This window comes from Grampus griseus, assembly GCF_964374135.1.
Source record: "Grampus griseus genome assembly, chromosome: 3".
NCBI lineage: Eukaryota > Metazoa > Chordata > Mammalia > Artiodactyla > Delphinidae > Grampus > Grampus griseus.
In genome coordinates this window covers 145,685,073-145,710,922 of record NC_139019.1, presented here as the reverse complement: position 1 = coordinate 145,710,922, position 25,850 = coordinate 145,685,073, and the positions used below count along the sequence as shown (strand labels likewise).

At 42.8% G+C, this 25,850-nt stretch overlaps 1 protein-coding gene across 5 annotated transcripts in view; it reads right to left on the bottom strand.

Moving 5' to 3' along the window:
- Positions 1-423: 423 nt before the first annotated feature.
- The window catches only part of KCNIP1 (potassium voltage-gated channel interacting protein 1), a gene marked incomplete at both ends in the record, with an annotated part of 358,069 nt that continues 332,642 nt past the window's right edge, over positions 424-25,850 (bottom strand). For 3 of the 5 annotated variants that reach the window (XM_082650730.1, XM_082650732.1, XM_082650728.1), the window contains 7 exons: positions 424-471; positions 2,726-2,788; positions 3,699-3,803; positions 9,172-9,279; positions 10,007-10,077; positions 11,488-11,557; positions 12,319-12,443. In XM_082650730.1, coding sequence (XP_082506856.1) covers positions 424-471; positions 2,726-2,788; positions 3,699-3,803; positions 9,172-9,279; positions 10,007-10,077; positions 11,488-11,557; positions 12,319-12,443 — 590 coding nt within the window. Of the gene's footprint in view, positions 472-2,725; positions 2,789-3,698; positions 3,804-9,171; positions 9,280-10,006; positions 10,078-11,487; positions 11,558-12,318; positions 12,444-17,066; positions 17,100-25,850 lie in introns of all 5 variants that reach the window. The other 2 variants (XM_082650729.1, XM_082650731.1) reach the window with 1 other exon arrangement.

The following is a 25,850-nucleotide window of genomic DNA, read 5'->3' as shown; positions in this document are numbered from 1 at the left end:
GTTTGGGAGACCATCAGAAGCTGATGTGCATTTGGCTCAGGTCATCTCGCTTCCAGATACATCAAGGTCTGCTGGACTTGGAGGCAGTAGCCTGGGGCACGCAAACAGAAAAATGTGCACTACTGTTGAAGCTCAAGCAGAGGGACCTTCCATAGGGCAGCAGTACGAAGAGATGAGCATGCTTCCAAAACAAACCCGATTTCATCTTGTCTCTCTCAAGAAGAGGGAGGAGGAAGAGCTGGCAATCAGAGACTGAGCCACGTGATCCTGGGTTCCCCAAAATGTCTCTGCAGAGAATTCTTCCAAAGTGCAAAATGTGTTTCTGTCCCAAGAGTCCGCGTGTAAAATCAGAAGGAGGGCCGATCAAGGTGTTAAGTTGGTTGTTTAGTAACGTCTCTGAGAGCCGAATGGCTGTGTTCACAGTTACATGACATTTTGGAACAGCTGGAGGGACCTCATGATGTTGTCATCCTGGGATGGGTGGAGGGGGAGAAGAGGATGGTTAGAATTCTCTGAGGCTTCTCCCTGAGAAGCTCTGTAACTTCTCAAATCTCCAGAGCAAATCTGCAGAATGGGTTTCCTATTCAGAAAGAACTCTGCAAGGGTATGAGAAGCAGGGAGTAAGGGGTAGGTGGGGACCTAGAAAGTGAGAAGTTCAAAGGGAGAAGCACCTTCTCTGGCTTTAAAGAGGAATTCAGAAAAAAAAAAAACCCAAATTTTCCAGTAAACAAGTGAGGACTACTTCTTTTAAGAAGCTGTGGGCAATTGCATTTTTATCAAATGCTTGTTCTATACCTATGGAGATGATCACATGTTTTTTTTCTTTTCTATTCTATTCTAGTTTACATTTTTCTATTGTATATTCTCTAAGGAGTAAGTATGGAATGTGGTAAATCCTCAAATATTTAGATATTAAACAACACATTTCTAATTCCATGGGTCAGAGAAAACTCAGCTAAAGCAGTACTCAGAGGAAAATGTAGCCCTTTAAATGCATATATTAGAAAAGAATGGTTGAAAATCAATGATCTAAACCTCCATCTCAAAAATCTAGAAAGAAAACCTAAAAAATTGAATTAAAATAAAAAAGCAGAAGGAAGGAAATAATTTAGAGCACACATAAATGAAATAGAAAGCAGAACTAAAGTAGAGAAAATCAACAAAGTTGATTATGGGTATTTGAAATCTTTTAAAAGTTTCTAGAACAGGGAGGTATAATTGCCTGACAGTTAAGTATATGGATTCGGAAGTCAGGCTGCCTAGGTTCTAATCCTGGCTCTGTCACTTACGAGCTGAGTGACCTTAGGCAAGTTACTTAGTCTCTCTGTGCCTCAGTTTCTTCATGTGTGCAATGGCATTGATCATAGTATCTACTTATAGGGTGGGTTGTGAAAAAGAAGTGAGTTAATTAATCAATATTGCTTGCTAATGTGAGAAACTAAATTGATTAAAAAACTGTTAAGCAAAGTCAAAAAAGCATGGTACACTAGGGCATGGTATTTAAAATTAGAACGATGGAGTTCAAGTTCCATCTCTATCACTTATTGTGCGTTAACCACATCTCTTAACCTGCAGTGCCTCCGTTTTCTTTAAAATGGGTATGATGAATACTGATGTTCAGCTAGTTCATAATGATTAAAGTGTGGAAATGGTTCTAATCCTGTTGGTAAATAGCTGCTGACCTGAGCCTCTCTAGCTACCTGGCTACCTGGTAACTGGTCCAGAACCCCTAGACTACCGAAAGGTCCATCAACTAACAGGTTAATACCAACTTTAGCAGGGGTTCTTTAGGGCACTGCTCCAGGGCATTGGTCAAAGTCAGTTAAGAATGATCAATTCTCAGTCTACTCTAGTTATTAAATATTTTGACTATATAGTGGCCCTACTGCTCAGGGTTTTTTACATTACGTGAGGTTTACTTAATGTACCTAAAACTTGGTAGGTGCTCACTACATGTTAATAACGTCTCCCCAGCTTTCTTGCATTTGCAGTTCTTATTGGCTGGAACTCAGAGTAACGTGCACCTTTCTGAGAAAAGGTAGGAGTATAAATGCATTTTTCTAAATTAGAGGAAAGCAGTAATTTCCAGTTCAGTCTCTGGCTGACTCTGGGGCCAGTTTATCCTTTTAGCAACATCATCATCACCCTTGACCTTCTGAATGGGAATCTGCATTTTAACAAGAACTTCAAGGAGGCTGGTTTGCACATTAAAGTTTTAGAAGCATTGGTCAGGGCACTTTTGTTAGCATGAAGATTTCTAGATCCCCGTCCCAGATCTAGAGTCTCTGGGTTGAGGCCTGGAAATGGGCATTTTTAGAAGCATCCCGGGCGATTCTTATGCACACTATGGTTTAAGAATCGCAGCTTTAGATTTTTTTTCCAGCTACTCCCTTTGTAGTCTGGGGAGTGAGTCATCAAGCCAGAGGAAGACTGAAAAATGACAGTGTTGCCCACTTGGAAGTCTTTAGTTTCACAGAGACCCCCTCTGGGCTTTCACATCCCCCTTCTTAGTCTGTGTGGCTCAGCCTGTGCTTACCCAGGACTAACCACAGACCAGTCTGAGGAGTGGAGATTGTTGAAGTTCTGAGTTGTTGCTGGTGATGGTGATGGTGGCGGCTCTAATCTGAGAAACTGCAGTTTCTCATTTTCTCCCTTCTGCCTGTCCCCAAGCCCCAGATTTCCTTTCCCAGATATAGAAGTTTTCTGCCCCGAGATCTCTCCTTACCTCCTGACAGGATTCAAGAAATTCGTCTAAAGTCACGATGCCATCTTTATTTTTGTCCATTTTCTGAAATACCCAACAAGAAGCACTTTAAAGAATCTGGTGATATGCATTCCAAAACTTGCTTTCTGTTAACCAACATTCCCCCGAGAATTAGGATGGTCTTTCACTGGCCAGACAACTCCACCCAGGCCCTGGTTACAGCACTTTGACCCCCATGAGCTTCCTTCAAATTAAAAAACTTGCTGTAGATGCTCATCTTCTCATCACCAGATTATTCTGCTGACACCCTAACATGCCTTTCCCAGTCTCACTTCTAGCCTGTCCATTTGGCAGAAAGAACACTGGACATGAGAGGTTCTACTTCTGTCTCTGTCACTTACTGTGTGACCTTGAGTGAATCTTTAAGCCTCTCTGAGCCTCTGCTTTTCCCATCTGCAAAGTGAGAGGATTAGACTAGAATGAGCTCTGATGTTCTCTGATACTCTCCTGCTAGGTTAATTTTTTTTATTAGCACACCATTAAGATTTTGCCACTCTTCTATTCACAGACTAACAGCACCTACTTTTTACCAGAGCAAGGCTAAACTCTTCGGTCTAAAGAGCTCACCCCAGTTTCCAAGCCACCCTAGTTTCCACCTGATTTCCCCTTACTCCCCAGACACAAATGCTTAACACCTACACAGATGTGCTTAATGACGTCTTCTCTGTTTACTCTGATCCCCCAACCATTTTTATGGAATTTAGAGTCCATACTCTACCACTTATACTTAATAATATTCTTCCTTATTCTCTTCTGTAGTGCATACTTGTCCATTTAATGAGATAATCTATTCCTGGAGGGCAAGATATCTTGTAATTCTTTTCTGTTTCCTACCATCTGTAGTGCAGGCTTGGACACAAACCACTGCTCAGAGGCTCGTGGGTTGACTGATCTAAGTTGAGCTTAAAGCTCACGCACAGGTGTGTGCTCTTACCTGGAAGAAGACATCCACGTGCTGCCTTGGAGTATCTTCTTTAAGCACAGGATACGTGTATTTCCCCATCATGTCATAGATGGCTTTGACAATGTCCATCATCTCCTGGAGAGGGGACATAGAAGCACACAAGGTGGGAACCAGGAAGTTAAGCTCCTCTGGGTGACAGTCTGGGGCTCTTGGTCTCCTTTGAGAACGAAAGTGTTTAAAAGGAACTTCTTCAGTTGATGAGAGGGAGTTAGAAAGCAAGCTGAAGGGGCTATATTCTGGGAGCCTCCTTCCAGAGAGAGGGCAGTGGAAAATTCTCTTTGTCGTCAGAAGCTCTTGGGTAGCTTGCCTCTTCCTGAGCATTCCTCAGTGAGGGGTTATAAGTGGGATCTGAGCGGACATATTCGTGTACTGATCAGCCCACACCCCATTTTTGGAAGACCCTCTCTCCGCTCCATAATTCCTTTCAATGGTTGGCCTGGGTGGCTGTGTTTGTACCAGGTGACCTGTCACTGTGACCACAGCTGATTGGAACAAATGTGGACATCCAACTACAGAGCTGAGCCACTCTATTTTTATCTCTTGAGAAATTTGAGTGAAGAGTTGGAGCTGGTGCCATGGGCAAACCACTTCCAGGTTTTAGCTGAGATCAGGGGAGAGCAGACACCGAAAATTATTCTATTACAGGGAAGAACTTCCATAAAGAGTAGACTGGAGCAGGTGGAGTAGAGGAGATGAGAGGAATTCTGGGAGAAAGGGAGAGAAAGAAGAGAAGTGAGGAGAGTAGAGGAGTAGAGGGAGAAGGGAGGTGGGACACGGGGGAGGACAGAGAAATATTCTCACGAGCACATGTGCACACACACAAACACTCTCTCTCTCTCTCTCTCTCTGAGAAAAGCAGTTGAAGAAGACAGAGGTAGTAACAGGGACCAAGAGAAGCCCCAGAGAGGCAGCATCTGAGAATGGTTACCCTATCCACTAAAACCTCCTCTGAGGTCTTCCCCCCCGCCCCGCCCCACCCCCCATGTTGCTGCCAACCGAACCTATCATTCCTGCAGAGGAGAGTGTGGCCAACTTGATCTAAGACAATGCTGGAGGAGGGAGAGGAAAGAGAGGAATAAGAAGACGAGACTGGTGTGACATGGGGGGAGACTAACAACTTCCTAGCTTGAATGGGGATTAAATGTGTTACACCAAACGACCTATATCTTCTTTTTCACTTTAAAAAAATATTTTTTAAAAGACTTTTTAGAGAAACTACCTATATCTTTACAAGAAATCTCTCAGCTTAAGCTCTTTTATGTTGATGATTTTCTAGCTTTGTAACCAAAAGATCCCTTTCTACAAAGGCAAAAATTACCATTCTTGATTGATGGGGCCAGATAGATGTGACAAATTCTTTCATATTTCCTTTCTAATCTTTCATTGATATGGAATAAGTGATCAGCACATACACATTAAAATAATTAACTTGTTCTTTTTACTGCTCTATAGATCTGTTTCCCCAAGAATGTGAGTTCTGAGGACACATGCTTGATCCTTCCTTGCTAAGTTCTCTGCCCCTGGCACCATGCCTGCCATGGGCTGGGAGCCCAGTCACTGTTGAGTGGTTCTGTGGTGTTTTCCTGATCACACTGACCAGAAGTAGTGTTCCATGGGCTTCCCCATCCCCTACTTGGAATGGGGGAAAAGAATGTAGGAAGGCAGTCTTGTCTTCAGGATATCTGATGGAGTGTCTACAGAGACCCGGGGGACAGCTTCTATCTTGGGTTCCTTGCTGCTACTCCTCATTCCATGTGCTTATTTTATTGAATTGTTTTTGTTTTGTTTTTTGACCTATTATTAATCATTTTAGACTTACACAAAACTTGCAAAAATAGTACAGAGCATTCATGTATACCTTTGACCCAGCTTCCCCTAATGGTAACAACGTGCATAACCACAGCACAATGATGAAAGCTAGGAAAGTAATAATGCTACAATACTAATGACTACAACACTATAAACAATGCCACAAAACTATTAAACTAGAGAGCTTATTCAAGCTCCATCAGTTTTTTCCCCAATGCCTTTTTATGTTCAAGGATCCCACGTCGCATTCAGTTGTTGTGTCTCCTTAGTCTCCTCTGATCTGTGACGGTGCCTCATTCTGTCTTTGTCTTTGGAGACCATGACTCTTTTGATATGAGTACTGGTCAGTTATTTTGTAGAATGTCTCTCAGTTTGGGTTAGTCCCTGGTTGTCTTATGATTAGACTGAAGTTATGCATTTTTGACAAGAATACCGTAGAAGTGATGTTATATCCTTCTTGGTGCAACATATCGAAGAGGTACATGGTGTTGCTATGTCTTATTACTGGCGATGTTAACCTTGATCACTTGATTAAGGTGGTGCCTGTCAAGCTTCTCCACTGATCTTAGAATCTGTTAGTGGATCTTGCCTGCAAAAATTATTACTGTAATGTTTGCTTAATGGGGATTTTGTATTTCCTTTATTCCTTCTATGTTTATTAATTGGAATTCTTCTTTAAGGAAGAGTTGTCCTTCCCATCCCCCATTTATTTATGTATTCATTGATTTAAATACATATTTATTATTTATTTAAATACATAATATATTATTTGTACATATATATTAGTTAGGACTCATGGACATTTACTTTATTTTATAGGTTATAACCCAAACTATCAATTTGTATTTTGTTGCTCAAATTGTTCTGGCTTTGGCTGTTGGGAACTCCTTCAGGCTGACTTCTGTGGTCTTTTGACATACCCCGCCCCCCATCTTTTCTTTTTTTTAAATAGCACTCCCATTTCTTTTTTTTTTTTCGGTACGCGGGCCTCTCACTGTTGTGGCCTCTCCCGTTGCGGAGCACAGGCTCTGGACGCGCAGGCTCAGCGGCCATGGCTCACGGGCTCAGCCGCTCCGCGGCATGTGGGATCCTCCCGGACTGGGGCACGAACTCGTGTCCCCTGCATCGGCAGGCGGACTCTCAACCACTGCGCCACCAGGGAAGCCCTAGCACTCCCATTTTTTCTAGCACTGCAAGATGCTCCAGGATCATCTCCTTGTATTTTCTCTTTCACAGGCCTGGAATCAACCAAGTCCAAGGAGGCTAGTTCCTTTTATTGGAGAATGATATTTAGAAACCAAGGTCTGGGTGCTAGGTCTACTCATTGCTCCGGGAGTGTCACTGCTCTTGGGTCCTAACAATGGACAGAACTAGGAAATATATATCTCTGTCCATGTGTTTAATTAAAGATGTATGCTTTACAAGTCCTTAACACCCATATGGCTATAGGTTTATTTCCTGAGTAACTTTTATAACATAAAAGACGTAAATTTTTTTTTTTTTTTTTTTTGCGGTACGCGGGCCTCTCACCGCTGTGGCCTCTCCCGTTGCGGAGCACAGGCTCTGGACGCGCAGGCTCAGCGGCCATGGCTCACGGGCTCAGCCGCTCCGCGGCATGTGGGATCCTCCCGGACTGGGGCACGAACCCGTGTCCCCTGCATCGGCAGGCGGACTCTCAACCACTGCGCCACCAGGGAAGCCCTAGCACTCCCATTTTTTTCAGCACTGCAAGATGCTCCAGGATCATCTCCTTGTATTTTCTCTTTCACAGGCCTGGAATCAACCAAGTCCAAGGAGGCTAGTTCCTTTTATTGGAGAATGATATTTAGAAACCAAGGTCTGGGTGCTAGGTCTACTCATTGCTCTGGGAGTGTCACTGCTCTTAGGTCCTAACAATGGACAGAACTAGGAAATATATATCTCTGTCCATGTGTTTAATTAAAGATGTATGCTTTACAAGTCCTTAACACCCATATGGCTATAGGTTTATTTCCTGAGTAACTTTTATAACATAAAAGATGTAAATTTTTTTTTTTTTTTTTTTTTTTGCGTTACGCGGGCCTCTCACCGTTGTGGCCTCTCCCGTTGCGGAGCACAGGCTCCGGACGCGCAGGCTCAGCGGCCATGGCTCACGGGCCCAGCCGCTCCGCGGCATGTGGGATCCTCCCGGACTGGGGCACGAACCCGTTTCCCCTGCATCGGCAGGCGGACTTAAAGATAAATTTTGATTGCTCTCTCAGAATTTTCATTGCCTACAGTTTTGATGAAACTGTTTCCAAATGACTGCCTGGGGAAGATCCAGCTATCTTTTCTAAGAAGCTGCTTATTCACACTTTCTTTTCCTTTTAAGGAGTACTTTATTAATCCTGTCATCCAGAAAGGTCTGATGAGTATTAATGGGGACAGTTTTGTCTAGTTTGCAAATTAAAAAAAAGGGAGCAGGAGTTAGTAAGATTATTCAGTGATGGAATAATGGTTGAATCAAGGTTGAAGATCTTGTTATAAGTCTCATTTTAGGGTCCTTTCCTTATACATTTTGTAAAGTAGTATTTGAATATTTTGGAGTATAAGATATTGAGTATATATAGAAGCATTTAATTATTTACAAAGTTGAGATAATATTATACATACTACTGTATAGTGATTTTTAAAATGTAATGTAACATACAAATTTTTATATCTGATTGCTCTTACATGATTTTAAATGGCCACCTGTCATTCCATTATATGTATTTACTGGAATTCTTACCACATCTGCTATTAGTGGATATTAGGATTTTCACATTTTGGGGACTGTTCACCACTTTATCTTCAGCACCTAGAACATCTAATAAGCCCTCAAATATATGTTGAGCAAATCCATGACTGAATGAATGAGGAATGAGAATTGGAGAGAAACCTGCAGGGTTGAGGTGAGGACTAGAGATGACATTTGTAACTCCAGGCACTGTACCTGGCACACAGGAGCTCAGGAAGTGGGATGCTATAAGATGCTAAATCCAAGCTTTGACTGAGATGCCAGGATACAGTAGATACCAAAGTGAGTTTTGAGATAGACCTGTGGGTATTTCACTATCTAGATACCACATATACTTTGAGGCTCTAAAACTGTCAAGCAGTGAAGATTCAGAAATTTATTTGTGATGATTTATTTAGAGATGGCTGCACCCGACCCCCTTCTGAGGTTTTATTAGTAGGCAAAATAGGTTGTGGCTATGATTCAACTGGAATCTCCTCTTCCTCAAAGATCTCCCTTTTCTCTTCTAGGTGATGCCTGCAATGCTACTATTCCAGTTTTTACCTTTAACGTGTGGCTGTTAACCTGTTAAAATGCAAATTCCCGTGGGAGGAGTTACTCTACACTGAAATAAATTATTTATACCCCCTTTAGAATGTGCATTGAATAAGTGAGAGTGAATGAATCTGCTTAATCCTTTCTTGAGTGCCCGTGGACAGGGCAGGGTAGGGCAATGGGGGAGGTCAAAGGTGACCTTCATTTTGTCGGGAACCACCTCTGCCCCAAAGCAGATCCCTCCTCGTTTGGACCATTTCATCCTCATGACTAAGGCTGTTTTCTCTCTAATTAGGTGCCTTCCCTGTAGCTCTCGCATGCCCCTGGCCTCAGCTCACTTACCTCTTTGTTTATGTATCCATCTTTATTGATGTCATACAAATTAAATGTCCACCTTAGTTTCTCATGGACGGTTCCTCTCAGTAAAATCGACAGAGCAGTTACAAAGTCCTGAGAAGTGGAAGAGGCATGAGAGACATTAACCACCAAGCCATCGGGTGGGGTGAAGCTCTGTCTTTGGGTCAGACTCTGTGACTTCTTTTACAGAATGGTATCTCCCAGGTCCTCTGTCCCCAGAAGGATGTGGCCAAACTCAGTGAACAGCCCCACCCCCCTTCCACTGCCTACCTTGCCCCATTTTTGGGAAGGAGCTTCTGGAGGAAGAACGGAGCTCAGTGTGTGCTGACACCTACTGTTGCCTTATCGCATGGCTACAATTATTGTACAAGTGGTGGTATCATCTGGTGGCTAAGAACATGGACTCTGGAAACATACCACCTGACTTCAAAGCCCTCCTTTACCACTTACTGTTTGACCTTGGGAAAGCAACTCAATCTCTCTCTGCCTTACTTTCCTCTTCTGTAAACTGATAATAAATAATAGAACCCTACCTTGTTAGGGTTACCGTGAGGATTAAATGAGTTAATACATGCAGAGCACTAAGTACAGAGACTGCAGCATGGTCAGCGCGGTGTACATGTGACCGATTAGACTGTTATTGTTAGTCCCTGAGGTCCTGAGTTCCTGGAGGGTAAGGGCAGTTGCTTCTTCTATCTTCAGGAAATCCTTGTTAAATGGTAAAGGACTGAAGCATTTGATGGTCCACTCCTTCTCCCAACATCTCCATGGTTTAGAGGAAGAGTGATGGGGACCCGGGGCCTCTCAGAGACAAGCATACCTCGAACTTCACGGAGCCCGTCTGCGTGGTGTCGAAGGCATGGAAGAGGTAATGGGCATACGTGCTGGCATCTGCAAGGCACAGAAGGAAAAGCAGGTGATGGGAGCAGGGGTCCTGCAGAGGGGAGTGAGATCACTTAAAAACAGTAAGAAAGAGAAGAGAATGATGCTAGGGTGACAGAAGGGAGAAGATTACAGAGTGGGAAAAACTGCTGCTGTGACCTGGGACCCGTTTGGCTTTTCTGGGGTTGAGGTGGGAAGTTCTGGCAAGAGCTGAGACAGGCCCTTGCTCCTAAGTCTAGCCATCCCCAGAGAGAGACGCTCCTGCCTGTCTATGTGTATAATTCTTGTTGGATGAATGACACGGGACTTGTGTGGAGAAGATGCTCTTCTGAGTGGCAGCACAATGCCATGGAATGAGCACCCATTAGGGAGCAGACAGACCTGGTCTTGGAGAGCAGCTCTGTTACTACCTAGCTGTGTAACCCCAGGCATCTAACACAACCTCTCTGAGCTTCACCTTCCCATCTCTGCACAATGTTAAACTTTTCATATAGCCATAACATCAAAACCATCAACCAGCCTGCCACATAGTAAAAACTCAATATAAGAGTGGCGCCATAGGACTCAACAAACATCGGTTCTGGGGCCTGCATGGGGTGAAGCTGCCCCCAGCTGGCAGAGTGGTCCTGTACTGGGTCCCACACCTAAGAAGGCTGCTGAAGAGGTCCATGAGAAACGGAGCCCAAGAAGTGTCTGGGACACTTGGATCTCTGTTTCATCAGGACCCGGGGAAGGGGTCCTGCAGGAGATGGCTCCTGGGGCAGGAAGTAAGTTGGCATGTGACACAATGAAGCCACAGGAAGAGCCTCTGATGCCCCAGACCTGTGGGGTCAGAGCAGGTTCCTGCAGGAGTCAGGCAGAGTGACATAGCGGCTGTGAGCCTGGCACACTTGCTAACCTGATTTATAAGCACAATTTTATTCAACCTGCATCTTTTTGGACTCCTTTATTTTTATAGTCTCTGGTATTTACTAAAGTTCTTTTTCAAGGAAAGCTGTCTTAAGGAAAGGATGGAGTATAGCACAATGGTAGGCCTATCTTGGCAAAGCTTTAGACAGACACTTTGGGATCTAATTCTGGTCTGCCACTCACTAGCTGTGCAATCTTCCGTGAGCTGCTTAGCCTCTCTGAGACGTAGTTGCCCGGGTCGCAGATAACAATACCAGCTTTATAGAGCTGTTAGGAGATTTTGTGATGTTGCTTTATCACTCTCCTCTCTGGGAGAAGGTCCATTTTCAGAGCTCTTTTCTGCTAAAGCTTCAGTGAATTCCACACTCTGCAATAAGGGAGGAATTCTGCTCGTTCTCCCCAACCTTGAGGAGGAGGCAGATAACAAGGAAGTATGAACTTGGAGGAAGGAAGGCTGCCAGGGGATGAAGAGAGGGAGCCAGGAGGGATCTGTTTCAAGATCGGACTCACCTCCATGCGGGAAAAACTGGGCGTAGATCTGCTTGAATGTTTCTTCGTTGACCATACCACTGGGGCACTCCTGTGTGAAGGGGAGAGAGTTAGCGGGACTGTCTGAGAGCCTTGGGGTTCCTTGTGATCCCTGGTGGGCGGGGACCGGGCAACCACCTGTGCACCTCCGTATCTCCAAGGTGAGTGGCTGGGAGATAGTTCCACCTTAGGACTGAAGCTGCTTTGCAAAATGATGAGATGTCATCAGAGAACGGGCACTGTGAGGTGGAAAGAGTCTGGGCTTTGGGATTAGAAAGACCTGGGTTTGGATCCTGGCTCAGCCCCTTCTAAGCTTTGTAACTTGGAGTGAGTCAGTCTCTGATTCTCAGTGTCCTTACCTGTAAAATGGGGCTACCAGTACCTTTCCAGCAAGGCTACCATGAGGTTAAATATATGAAATAATGAGGTAAATGAACACATTGGCTATCAGGCTTGTACTTCAGTCTGTGAGCTTGGTTAGCAGCAGACCTAAATCCCATCATTTCTGGGGCACTAACAGTATTGACAGTGTGAATGGGTTACGCTAAGGCTGGTATCTGGGCCAAGGCCGTGCAATCCTGTGAAGTCTCTGGGCTGTTGGCCAATTTCCCATCTACTGAGACTGCCTCATTCTTGCCTGGCATCTTCCTCTAGCCAGGTGACCTTGCTCTCCTGTTTCCTTTATAGATTTGGCCTTCCTTTTACAACTACACATGTGCAAAAATCTCTCTGATGGGTGCCTTTGGCATTTGGGAGAGCTTAGTCCCAAACGGGAGATCCTGCCGGGGCCTTCAGAGGCCCTGTGGGTCTTACATTTTTGAAGCCTCGATAAAGGACTTGCAGCTCCCTCTTGGTGAAGTTGGTCTGGGCCTCAAGTTGCTCCAGCCCCTCAGGCCGATGGCAAACCATGGTCATCTCCAACTCGTCTTCAATCTTATCTGGAACCAGAGGAGATGGCATTGAAGCAACGAACCTTGGTGGTCACTCGTCAGCCCACAGTCTGGGCTGTCAAAAGGGTGGTGTGGCGACCTGAGACATAGGTTCATGGGCTGGGGGGTCACACTGCAGATGACCTTCCTGCTTTGAACCCCGCCTCCCCGCTCAGTCACTTTCTGTCTTACCATCGGTCCAGCCATTACTCCAGCTGTGTCGGATACCACCTAGGGAGGGAGCTTCAGCCTTGGAGATAAATGTGTTCCAAGTGGAGATGAGGGCAGAAGTGCTAAAGATAAGTCCACATGAAAACATTTCCTTTTCTTTCAAAATAACTGCTCTGCATCTTCAGTTTGCTGCCCATTGAACCATCTGAATATTCTAGAGACACAGGTAAGTGAGCAGATTGACTAACATCCTCCAAACAGCAAAGGGAGACAAATGCATTAAAAAACCATCGAGTAAACGCTCACCATTTAGGAAACTAGAGGAAGACTAGCTTGATTTGGCAAAAAGTACAAATTACAGCATGTTAAGTATTAATTTAAAAATATGAATGTACTTCCCGGTATTGTAATACCTACCAGACATCCTTAAATAATAGGAAAATGACTTAAATGGGAGCTACTTTCTATAAATGAAAGCTTCTGGAGTATTTGAAGAGCTCTAAAAGCAGTTGTTTTAAGTAGTAGTTTATCCCTCCTACACATACTCTTATACAATGCAATATAATTTTGCACCAGGTATTTAGAAAGTGTCATTTAAAGTATCCCATTGCTCTGTCCATCTCCTACTGTAGGATCACAAAATCTAAATAAGTGTAACTTACAACGTTTTACCATCACAGAAGGTAAGTGAGTGTTTTCCTCCATCTAACCTTCTTGGCCCATTGTTGCCATGCAGGTAGCAGCAAATCCATGTATCGAACAACTGTAAATAGGGGCTGGCAAGAGTAGTCATGAGATGGGCATCACTCCATGATGATGCAGAGTGAGGACAGGCTGAGTTTCTATCTGATAGAACAGGATGAGCAGGTGCATTACACTGTGTGCACTTCCCTAGCCAGTGTCAGTCTTTTTGCATCAGATTCTCTCCGCAACTGTCACTTTTCCTTTGAGACGCTGATCTCAATGCAAAAGGAATCCGTCAAAGTGAGTTTATATCTTTTATCTCCTCTCTAAGGTAATGGACGTTTGGGTAAGGTTCCAAGCGAGAGACAGAAGAACCTGGTAACAATTCCCAACTGTCATCTTTCTTACATACTGGGAAACATATATCATCTTATCCTACAGAGAGGAAAGCAGATTATTCAATATAAATAAGACTCTGCTTATGCAAAACAGCTGGAAGTGGCCAATTTCCTTATAATTTGAATAGAGCCTTTAAATACTGTTATGTTTCTAGCTAACAAGTTAAGTAGCAATTACTTAAATACTGCAGCATTCTCAAACAAACAAAAAACCCCACGTAAGTCTAATTCAGAATACTCACATATATTTTCAACTCATTTAAAATTAGAATTCAAGTTGTTGGTTTAAATTTCCTAGCATTAGATTTAATAGCAATTTTATTTTTAAAAATGCACAGATGTTTAACCCTGAAAAGAGGTGAAAGTTATATTAAAATGTAAATAAGGAAGACACAAATGTATTTTTGGAAGAAAAGGTGTATTTTTGAAGGCATCTAGTATACATTTCCGAGTTTATCTTATCCAGAAGCTTAAAAGATTTTTTTTTTTTCAGTATTGACTGTGATTAGATTCTTCACAAGCTCAGGGAAATCTCTTTGCAGAAATTTGAGAGAATCTTTCTGACTCAGAAACTGCACTTGGTAACTGTCTCTTTCCTTACGAATGCACTGGTTATAGATATATCAAACATTAAAACCACTTCATTAAGATAGAACTGGTTTGTTTACTGTCTGACCAGCAGGATCAGTTTCTGTATCGAAGAGATTCTGTAACATCTGAATATTGACTGCCAAGCTTTTGTTTTGTTTTGCTTCTTCATCACCCTCTAATTGTCAGACTATGGTAACATCAGTTGCTGAAGGAAATTTACATATTTGGGATTCAAGATGTTGATGCTGGGAAATCGCCCGCACGGTGGGTGTTAGGGACTTCAACCAGTGGTTCTTGAATTTCTTTTTACTGTGTTTCATAGTAAGAATTACAATTTACATCACAATCCAGTATACATAAAGGGAAAATTTTATAAAATGTTTTGAAGCAAGGGTTTCATGAAATAGAGTACCATTTCATGAAATGGTACTTTCCCTCAGTAATGTGGGATATACTCTGTTCTCAAATTTAATCATTCCTTTATAAAAATGTGCTGATTGTGACTCTCATGGTCATGATTTGGAAATGGAAAACACTAATTTAATTTGCCTACACTTGTAGCAACCATATGGGTGCCTCTACAATGGCTTCTGCATAATTTAAGCATTCTTTTCCCTCACATCAGCTCTCCTTTCTCTTTCTCTGTATGCTTCATGGTTCTGGCCACTGTAAATATATTCTGAAGAAACTCTGAAAGGGGCTGTGGAGGTTTTAAAATCCTTGCTTTCCCCCAGGGAGCCTCTGAGTGCTATCCAGGCGGTCCCACCAAGGGAAGGGGGGTGGCCCAGCTGTCTGGTTGGAGGAAGAGGAAACAGAATTAACAGATGCGAGCCTCCTTGACAGTTTCTTCTGAGGTTTGTTAAGAGTTTCTGAGGCCAAGTGTTGCTTGTTATTATTATTTTTATTATTAAAAATAATGTTGAGCCAGTTACTAAGTCAGGTTGAGTTTGGATGATAAAGATAAAAATTAACCCAGAGATCTAATACAATGGTGATCACTACCTAACAAGAGTAAATCAGAATACCTTTTGTTTGTAAACTACTTTTGCTCTGTAAAATGTTTTCATGCCCGTCGTCCCACTAAAACTTTGTGTGTAGTGGGAAGTGGGAGAACATTACCCTCTCCATCAGAAGATTAGGAAGATGGGGGTCCTAACAGATCAAGAGTTTTCTAACTATAAGTACCTTAAAAAGTGACGAACAATCTATCACTGGGGGCAGTTAAAGCAAGATAGAATAACCAACTGTAGAGGATGCTACATAGGTAATTCCCAGACTGAAGGAAAGTTTGGAGGAGATGATTCAGATTATGTGGACCTTAATGTTTTGGCGTCACAGACTCTTCTGAGTGTGGATGAAAGCGATAGGCCCTCTTAGAAAAAGAAAATGCACCTACCCATGGCATTTTGCCTGTACTTTCCATGAGTTCCTGTATCTTTCAGACACATGGAGCCCGTGTTGAGGACTTCTATTACGGGAGATGTCTTCCACACTCTGTCACTAACTGGCTTTGCCTGAGTCCTAGGTGACAGAGCCAGCTGGTGACTGGACTGGACCTCAAATCCAGCCAGTCCAGGGCCTGTTTTATAGATCTGGCTTCCACGTGCCGCTACAATGGCTTCTGCTTCCCTCGAGCACAAAACTGCAAATTGATTGTAAGCATCCTTGCAGTAGTTCTGCTCTTGACAAGCTCTGTGCCCGTGTACAAGTGAGGCCCTTAGACTATGAGCAATAGGACGGCCCAAGTCTTTGGTCTTCTCTCTGCTGAGGGTCTCCTCTGTTAGGTCCATAACCATTACACGACCAAAGACCATGGCTGTGACCATCTCCTTCTTCCTGTACTGGAAAACACTTTCTCCGTCATGGGGTCTCTGGATTGGATTGTGTAACCACCCATTTAGTTTTGAGGTTACAAAAGTGTTGGTCATTGGCATGAACACAGTCCAAAGACAGGTCTTGTTTGGCCCATAAAATGTGTTTTAATTTTGTTTGGAATTTCCAACATTTAAAGTTGAGAGATTCATGCACAAGTTTGGATTTCTGATTTCTCTTTTGAAAATGGGATTCTCTGACAACTTTGGTCTCACCTTCTCACAAGGTAACAGCTTATCAGTGCTGAGCAGGGGCTGATCCCTCTGAGCAGTGAAAGCCTCTAGTGTGCCCTCTGTTCACCCCCGGCTCGCTTACTTCAGTTGTGTTCCCTGCTTGGTCCTGCAGGCGTCTGAGTTTTGGGCTCCTGATCTATACCTACTTGCCCTTCCACCCACTACCATTCTCCTACCTCACATCACCCAGGCTACCGCCTCTCTCTCCCTCACCATTTGTTTATTTAAACACATTCTGCTTTGTTTCACAAAGGACTTGAAGCTGATTATATGAAATACATATAATAAAATAAAAAGACATAAGGTAATAGGAAAAACTGCCTCAGAAAATATTGATTAGATGAGGAGGTCGAGACCACGGGGGAAAAAGAGAACGTAGAAATCCAGGTCATTTGTTCTAAGCAGTTCCTACACTTGAGCCACAAATTGGCTCTGAGATTTTACATGTATCTTATTGTCTGTGAGAGAAAAACATATCAGTTTCTTAAGAGGAGCAAAATTTTTCCCGTAACTTGTCTCTAAAAGAATGTTTCCAACTCTTTCTGTTTAGGTGTGGTTTGTTGTTAAGGGGCCCAGAAAGTTGGTCAGTGAGAAGACTAATTACAAAATATATACTTGATTAAGAAGCTCTCCCGCTGAAAGTAATGTGAGCAAGGTAGTCAAGTTAGTTTACACTTTTTTACCTCTCTGATACTGGTAATACCACCAGGCGATGTCTAGGAAAAAGTAAGAAAACATTTTACCAAAACCACTCATCAAACAAGCAAAACACGCTTTTAGTTTCCATGGAAAGTCTGCTCTGAGGGTGTCCAGGTCGCCATCCAGCTTGACATATGCGAAGAAGTCTATTGTTAGCAGAGCTGGGACTGACCTTCTCCCATGGTCAGAACAGGTAAGAGCAACGGGTCACCTTGCGGTGCCCACGGCTCCCAGCAGGGAGCTCCTTGAGCATGTCCGCAGCCATGCAGCCCGAAGAGAGGTGGGATAGCATGGGGCAGAGGATGAACGGATGTGGATGGGCCTTGGAAATACCTGCATGTTTGATTGAAGAGTGGCTTATAAGATAACCCCCCACAACGGAGGCCCCATTGCCACGCTCTGCCACTTTGTGATTTGAAACTGCATTCTTGCAGGATTCTTTATTCATTCACTCAACAACTATCAATGAAGTAACTACTATGTGTATCTCAGTGAATGAAACAACCCTGTTCCCTGCTCTCATGGAGCTTACAATCTACAAGTCTTTGCTTCTCTCTTTCCTTCTCAAGCTTGATAAGTAACACAGATGCAGAAGGGGAAAAAGGGCTACTGAAAAAATGAATTAGCACATTCGGATGAGTGGGCAGGGCGGTTGAAGGCAAAATCCCCTATTACACAGAATGTAAAACATAAGGAAAAACATCAGACCTGGAAAATCCTCCATTGCACGGTGAAGTAGGGTGGATCCAGGTCCCAGAGAGTGGGAAACAGGCTCTATTTGCTGCTCTCCTGCTGGCCTTTTTGGACCGATTTGGGGGCCAGCCTAGTTTCCTCTGTAGGCTATTATGTGAACTTCCTCCTGTCTTTCCAGTATCCCTGACTAAGAGTGCATATGGCAGACCAGCCACCACTTTAAGTGTGTCTTAGTCACTCCTTACCCACAGCCCCAGGCAGGAAAGCCTTATTTTCCTGCTGCCCCTAAAAGTGGTGGTATAGGTGGGTGTCCTTTGGTATTTCTGCTCTTGTCTCCTGACCTGAATCCCATGGGAGAAACTTATTTTGCTGGATTTAGTTGCCCCCTTTTATCACTCTGATAGGTAGCATTTGTATTTATTTGTTTTTCTAGTAGAGGTTTTTTTGTTGTTTTTTTTTTTGCGGTACGCGGGCCTCTCACTGTTGTGGCCTCTCCCGTTGCGGACCACAGGCTCCGGACGCGCAGGCTCAGCGGCCATGGCTCACGGGCCTAGCCGCTCCGCAGCATGTGGGATCTTCCCCGACCGGAGCACGAACTCGCATCCCCTGCATCAGCAGGCGGACTCTCAACCACTGCGCCACCAGGGAAGCCCTACTAGTAGAGGTTATTTTTAGAACGGTTTTAAGTTTATAGAAAAATTGCACAGAAAATAGAGAGTTCTCATGTACCCCACCCTCACAGTGTCCCCTATTTTAACATCTTGCATTGGTGTGGTATATTTGTTACAATTGAAAAACCAGGATTGATATATTATTTTTAATTAAAGCCCATAGTTTACATTTGAGTTCACTCTTTGTGTGGTATAGTTCTATACGTTTTGACAAATGTCTAATGCCATGTATCCACCATTATAGTATCCTACAGAATAGTTTTACTGCTCTAAAAATGCTAGGGTAGCAGCATTCTTGCAGAGATATGTCTAAAACTATGGACTGAGCTTCTCTGGCATGCCAGGAATGTGACAGGTATTGGGAGACAGATGAAAAGATATAATGTCTGTTCATATGGAGTTCTTAGACTGATGGGTAGGGCACACACATAGACCAAGAATTACAAACTCAAATGCCAATATTAGTTGGTAGGTAATTTAGATGAATTGGATGATGTATGTACAGCCATAGAGAGTGGTGGGGACTGAGAACTGGCGAGCCATTGCCCCATGAAAGGGAAATAGCTGTTACGCAGCCAGTTGTTGTCACGTAGAATTTAAGCCTGGTGAGTCCAGATCTTCAGATTTTTCAAGAGATGCTACTATTAAAAGATGATTTGTGTCCTGATTCCTAGCTGTAATCAATGAATTTAACATTTATACATACAGCATGGGCCAAATATAATATGCCTGTTTGTAGAATATTGTGAATTGCTGGTCTGGAATTCTTCATTGGCAAATCATTCCAAGCAGTGTGGATATGGCTAAGACACTGGGAGCCAAGAGGAGGAAGCTCTTAACTAATGCCACTTGGATGGAGGAGACCAGAAGGGGCCGCAGGGAAGATTTCAAGGGGAGGTGATAATTTCTTTGAGTCTTGAAGGAAGAGGGACAAAGGAACAGCATATGAAAAGGCACAGAAGCCGAAAAGGCCCTGGAATTGTAAACTTTCTTGTAGCAGAGCTGACCTCCCACTGAGAAAAGCTACAAAAGGAGGATTAAGAAAATCACGTCTGTTTGGAGAGCTACCAAGATAGCCTGAACTTTAGAAGCCATGATTCTGGAGGGAAGAAAAACTCATTAAAGTGAGTCTGACAATCAATGCTGCTTTTTAACTCAAGTGCGTTTAAAGTGGCATGGGTAATGAGATTGAGAAACTGAGCTAAAATGGTCTGCTAAGCAAAGAATGTGAGCAGAACTCTCAGCAATCTGGGAAGACAAAAAGGATCAGTGCCACAAAGACATTCAGGACTTGAGGGGCCCAGACTGGAGGGGCCACAGAGACATGAGCCTGGTAGCTCTAGCTGCTTATTCCCTCAAGGCTTTTGCTAATTCCTAAGTGACACAGGTCAAGAGAAACTGAGCAAAAGCCACGGCCAAACAGAGCTTCGGGCAGGCTCACAGTGTTGGGAGTTAAGTGCTGGAGTTCTGGGTCTTCCTAGGAGGAGGGTTCCTGGTAAACACCCAGGCTTTCAGTTTGACCCCTAAAGGATTACATACTAGGAGCAAGAACAAGTTAGAAATAGATCAGGCCTTACAAAGATTGAAATCCAGCCTCAAGATAGCTCAGCCCCTGTTTGGATTAAGTTTATCTGCCCCTACTCTGTTACCTTCTAGAAGTTGAAGGCTCAGCTAGGTAGTTTACAGATTTTTTATTCTAATGTCCACTTTTCATTGAAAACTTGCCAGGCATATTAAGAGACAGGACCAAAAGAAACAGATAGAATATACCAATGTAGTAATAGATTTATGGGATTTAGATATTGGACCAATCAAGCATGGGCTTTAAAATAATAATGAAAGATGCTCAAGAAAATAGATAAAAAAGGTGAAGAATTCTACCAGAGGACCAGAATATATACAAGAAAGTAAGTTTAAAATTCTAGAACTGAAAAGTGTATTATACAAAATCAGCAACTAAATAGACCAATTTATCGGTAGGTTATGCACAGATGAAGAGAAAATTAATGATTTGGTAGATAGGTTGAGAGAAAAATATACTTACTGATGCACAAGAGAGAAAAAAATGGGAAGTACAGATAAGAGCATAAGACATGATGAAAAATTCTAACTTAGGTATAATTGGAGTTCCAAAAACGAAGGAGATAAAGAATGATGCTGAAGCAATATTTGAAGAGATAAATAAATGAGAATTTTAAAAATGGATATAGTAAATCAAGCCACAGATTCAAGACTACAAACCTCAAGGAGATAATCACAAAGAAAAACCACACTAAGAACATCACAGTACAATTGCTGAAGTACAAAAACAAATAGAAAATCTTCCATACAAGAGAGCAATCTTCAAGTTATAACCAAACCTTAACTAAATGCTGCTTGCAAGCATAAAGACACAGCAAAGGCAAAACTAAAAGAATGTAAAAGGATACAGCATGCAAATACGAATCAAGAAATCCTGTCATGGCTATTTTAACATCAGCTAAAATAAACTTTAAGGCAAGAAGCTTTGCTGGAGAGAAAGAGGGAGTTTTCATAATGAAAGGGGCCATTCACTAGGAAGACATAACAAAATTCTAAATTAGTATGCAATAAGAATAACTTGAGGGCTTCCCTGGTGGCGCAGTGGTTGAGAATCTGCCTGCCGATGCAGGGGACACGGGTTCGAGCCCTGGTCTGGGAAGATCCCACATGCCGCGGAGCAACTAGGCCCGTGAGCCACAACTACTGAGCCTGCGCGTCTGGAGCCTGTGCGCCGCAACAAGAGAGGCCGCGATAGTGAGAGGCCCGCGCACCGCGATGAAGAGTGGCCCCCACTTGCCGCAGCTATAGAAAGCCCTTGCACAGAAACGAAGACCCAACACAGCCAAAAATAAATAAATAAATAAATTAAAAAATTAAAAAAAAAAGAATAACTTGAAAATACATATAAAGCAAAGGCTAACAGACCCAAAAGGAGAAATAGCAAATTCATAAAGAATTGGAGATTTTAAAACACCTCTCTCAGAAACTGATAAAACAAAAGATCAATAAGCGTATAGAAGATATGAGCAACACAATGAACAAACTTGGCCTCACTGACACATGTAGATCTCTTTACCCAACAATCATAGAATACACACCCTTTCCAAGTGCACATAGAACACTTACCGAAATTGATCATCTCCTGGCTCCTAAAGCCAATCTCAAAAAAGCTCAAAGAACTGAAATTATTCAGAATGTTTTCTGTCCAAAGGGAAATTAAACAAGAAATCAAGAGTAAAAAGAAAACAAGGAAATCTCCAAATGTTTGGAAATCAAGCAACATGGTTCTAATTCCTAAGTGTCCCATGTATCAAAGAAGAGATCTCATGGAAATCAGAAAGTATTTTGAAGTAAATGACAATGAAAATATGACATATTGAAACTTGTAGGATGCCATTAAAACTGTACCCAGAGGGAAATTTAAAAGAGCATAACATACTCGAGCTGCAAATAATTTATGTGACAGCGTGCATGAAATTGAATGCTGTGCTATCTCTTTTATCATATTTTTCGTGTTTCCAGAGATTCATTTTTAATGTTGCCTAAACTATGTTCGTTACATTGGAGACTATATTAGTGATAGCATGCTGGCATTTGAAAATGTAATTTTTTACTCTCCCCTATACATAGTTTGTTGGTTTATTCCGGGCAACTTTAACACCATCTTTTGATTGACAAATTACCCCAAGGTAATCAGGGGTGAAGATCCTTGTTGGTATCTGTGTGGAGCAGAGGGGGAAATAAGCTCCATTTGGACCCTTAAGTATAATCCTGGAAGCTGAGATTCTTACAGCCAAGGCTTAGAGGTGAGTCATAAGCTCAAGCAGATACACACACACACAACTCATCAGCTCTGAATTTTATAAACTTAACGATGAGTCCCAGGAGTGCTGAGCCTTGATAAAGATTTTTCTGAGTGTTCCAGACATTTTTTTCAGTCTTCTTGGTTCAATAAAACTCAAATCATGTTTTGCTCCAAGCATTGGTTCTCTTAATCTTGAAACCCTCCTGACCCTTTTAAACAAAATTGAATTTATATGTTTCTCATTCATTTACACCTTAGTCCTGAAAATGTTCTGAAAAAAACAGAGTCCTACCAAAAATAATATTTGAGTATTGCTACTTCCATCAGATGGGAGGTTTTCCAGATGAAATGTCTCAAAAAAAAAATATATAGGGCTTCCCTGGTGGCGCAGTGGTTGAGAGTCCGCCTGCCGATGCAGGGGCCACGGGTTCGTGCCCCGGTCTGGGAGGATCCCACATGCCGCAGAGCGGCTGGGCCCGTGAGCCATGGCCGCTGAGCCTGCGCGTCCGGAGCCTGTGCTCCACAACGGGAGAGGCCACAACAGTGAGAGGCCCGCGTACCGCAAAAAAAAAAGAAAAAAAAAATATATATACTTGAAATATATATATGTATATATGTGTGTGTGTGTATGTATATATGTACATATATATATAGAGAGAGAGAGAGACAGAGAGAAAGTATTTCAGTTCTCTGACCTTTCTCCTCAAATGGGGGTGTTTTTGAGGGTGGCCTTCAGATCAGCACACTGGGTGTGTGGAAGGGGCATGTCAGATGCACCTTGCACTTCTTGGGGGTGGTGGTAGTGGTAGAAATTGTCAGGAATGTAATGCAATTATTAAAAGTCCACAAAATCACTACACAGATTGTGATGTAAGTCACCGTTCTTTTGATTGTGTGGCAGTGTAACATTCACACAGTTTTCACCAAGAAGGAAAAAACAAAGAAACTCCTGGGAAAGAAGTAAGTCACCTACATCCCAGGGTTGGCAGGAAGAAGGAGCCCTAAACAGTATTTCAGGACAAGGAGCAAGGCTACATCTATTAGGGACTCTTGTGTCCCCTCATCTCCAAAGCAAACACTTCTGTTCAGCTAAGCCCCCGACCAGGCTGCAGAGTAGAAATAAATGTCAGGTTCACTGCAGTCTCAGACACAAGTGAAAATCTCTATATAATGTTGTAAGTGGACCTCTTTGTCTGGAAAAAGTGTCCCAGGATGAAACTTTTGATGATTTATTTAGGTAGCTCCAGCAGTTTCTACAGCTCTAGGGGGGAAGTAGTTATATCCTGCCACCAGCTAGTATTCAGGAAGTAGTGGGGAAACCTCCCACCATGTCTCCTTTGGTCTCAGCTGGACATTGCTCGGAAGTTCCAGCACATGGGGACTGTCAGTTAATGAGCAGTGGCTGCCCTGCTTTGGGGACAGAGGGCATACTACACAGGATGAGTGGTTCTAGAATATTTCTGCAGGAAATCAGAGGATTACATGGGTGGGATTTTGTTACTTCTCTTGACTGGGAGGCTAAAATGATTTATTGCAAATGAGGAAGAGGAAAAAACAGTGTCTAGATGCTTTTAGTATTAAGATGGAAAAATGAAGGTACAGAGAGAGGCTGAAGGAATTACTCAAAGGAAAAGTAAAATTGCCATGTGAATAAGATTTACCTCAAGTTGGCATAGAATTTTCTCATTCATGGAAAGTCATTGGATCAAGGTCAGGCTAAGGTGTCAGTCTTTCAGTCTGCTTTTTGAAGAGTAGTTAACTGCCACCCAGATAACTTGACAACTTCCTGAGTGACGGTTTCCAAGCAGAGGGCTTGCTTTGATGCGCTGGTAAGTGTTTAACAACTGGCTCTTGGGGGAGTGGGGGAGAAGCCTGCTTGACACAATTTTCCAATATCCTTGGTGCAAATATTCCCATCATAGCCTAGTTCAGACTATCAACATGAAGTCACTGAATATGGATTTGGGAAGTGAAACCCATGATTCACCAGTATGACCTGACTCCATCACATTCTAGCTACTATTTTAGAAGAGCTGTCTTACGCTCAACTATCCCAAATTCGTGTACTAAAGACCTGAAAACCCGTTCAATATTCGTGAAATACTCAATTTCACAGAGTAGGTTTAGCCCCTGTAACCCAACCAAATAAACCCTTTCTTTGTTAGTGGAAAAATAAACTCCTGTATGCCATATAGAATAATCACAAGCAGGGAAATAATGGAGACTGGCCACGTGAGCTTTCTCTGGAATTCAGTATTAATGCATCCTCATAGTAAGTGCCTGTCTTGGTGAGCTCAGAGAGCACGCTAATAGTTTTAGAATTGATCTAATCATCTCACTGTCCCTAGGAGGTATGTGGTCATTAGACTAATTTGAGTTATAATCATACCCATCTTGTAGCTGCGAATCTAAAGAGATAAGATATATAAAGTGCTCTCTGCATACAGCAGGTGCACAAAAATGTTATTCCCGCCTTCTAGTGTATTAAGATTGTGATTTTAAGGGTCATTCTCAACAGCAGAATCCAATAATCCTGTCTGTTAGACACTTTCTAGGTCATGATTACAACTTTTCTGATGGATCTAGTTAATTACGTGTGCTTCTCTTCGATATAGGAAAATTTTCTTGTTCTGTGATTTACTCTGTCGGATAGGCACCCAGTTGCCAGTTCAGGTTGGACGTTAACTAGCTAAAGCGAATATTATCATTCTATATTAACTGCAATGGACGTAAGCAAACACAAGACTCTGGATGAAAGAGCTGTTAAGCATCTCGGTCTGCAGACAGCCAGGAAACTGGGCAGAGTTTCTGTGGGTGGTGGACCCCAGAAATGCAGGGCCTGCGCGGTTAGCAAATAGACATAATAACTGCCGGTCATTGAGAAAATTTCCTGCCTCTTCTCCCTTAGAGTTATTACATGGCTCTATGCCCTCTGCCCTTAATCATACAGACACAGTGTGCCTCGCTATGGTCCATTTCGTAGCTGGAGAAGGGAATTGGATGTTACCCTCAACTGGAACAGGCGCTGCCAGATGCAAGGACTGCAGCCAGGTTGTCTGAGAATGTCTGCCTGCCTGCCCAGAGGCAGGGAGAAGGTGGCAAGGTGTCATCTCCAGGACTCAGCTCGGAAGCCTGTTAACCGTGCACTTAATAAATGAAGACTTGGCAGACACACCTTGAATTATTAATGAAGTTATTCAGCTTTGATTGTTTCCTTCTTTGGTGGAAAGGTTATTCACTCAAATGCCTTTGATTAGACTACACAGTACATCACAATTGGGCCTATTTTATGTGCAACTTTATGGTGATAATAATTCTGTCTCATTTAGAAGCAAATCAGACGTTATGAACTTCGTGATTTATTAATGTTTTGATTTCTATAAATGTCAGTACATCTCATATCCCATCAGAGAGCCCGAGAACAATCAGTGCAGGGCCAATAAAAATGTAAAATGAAACCATCGTTAAAAAAAAGGAAAGACTGCCTGTTAAAAAAGCCCTGCTGCCTCTCTGAATTGTTTCAGGATCCAGGTCATTACCACGAAGGCCTCCTCCACCCCACAGCCCCACCCCTACCC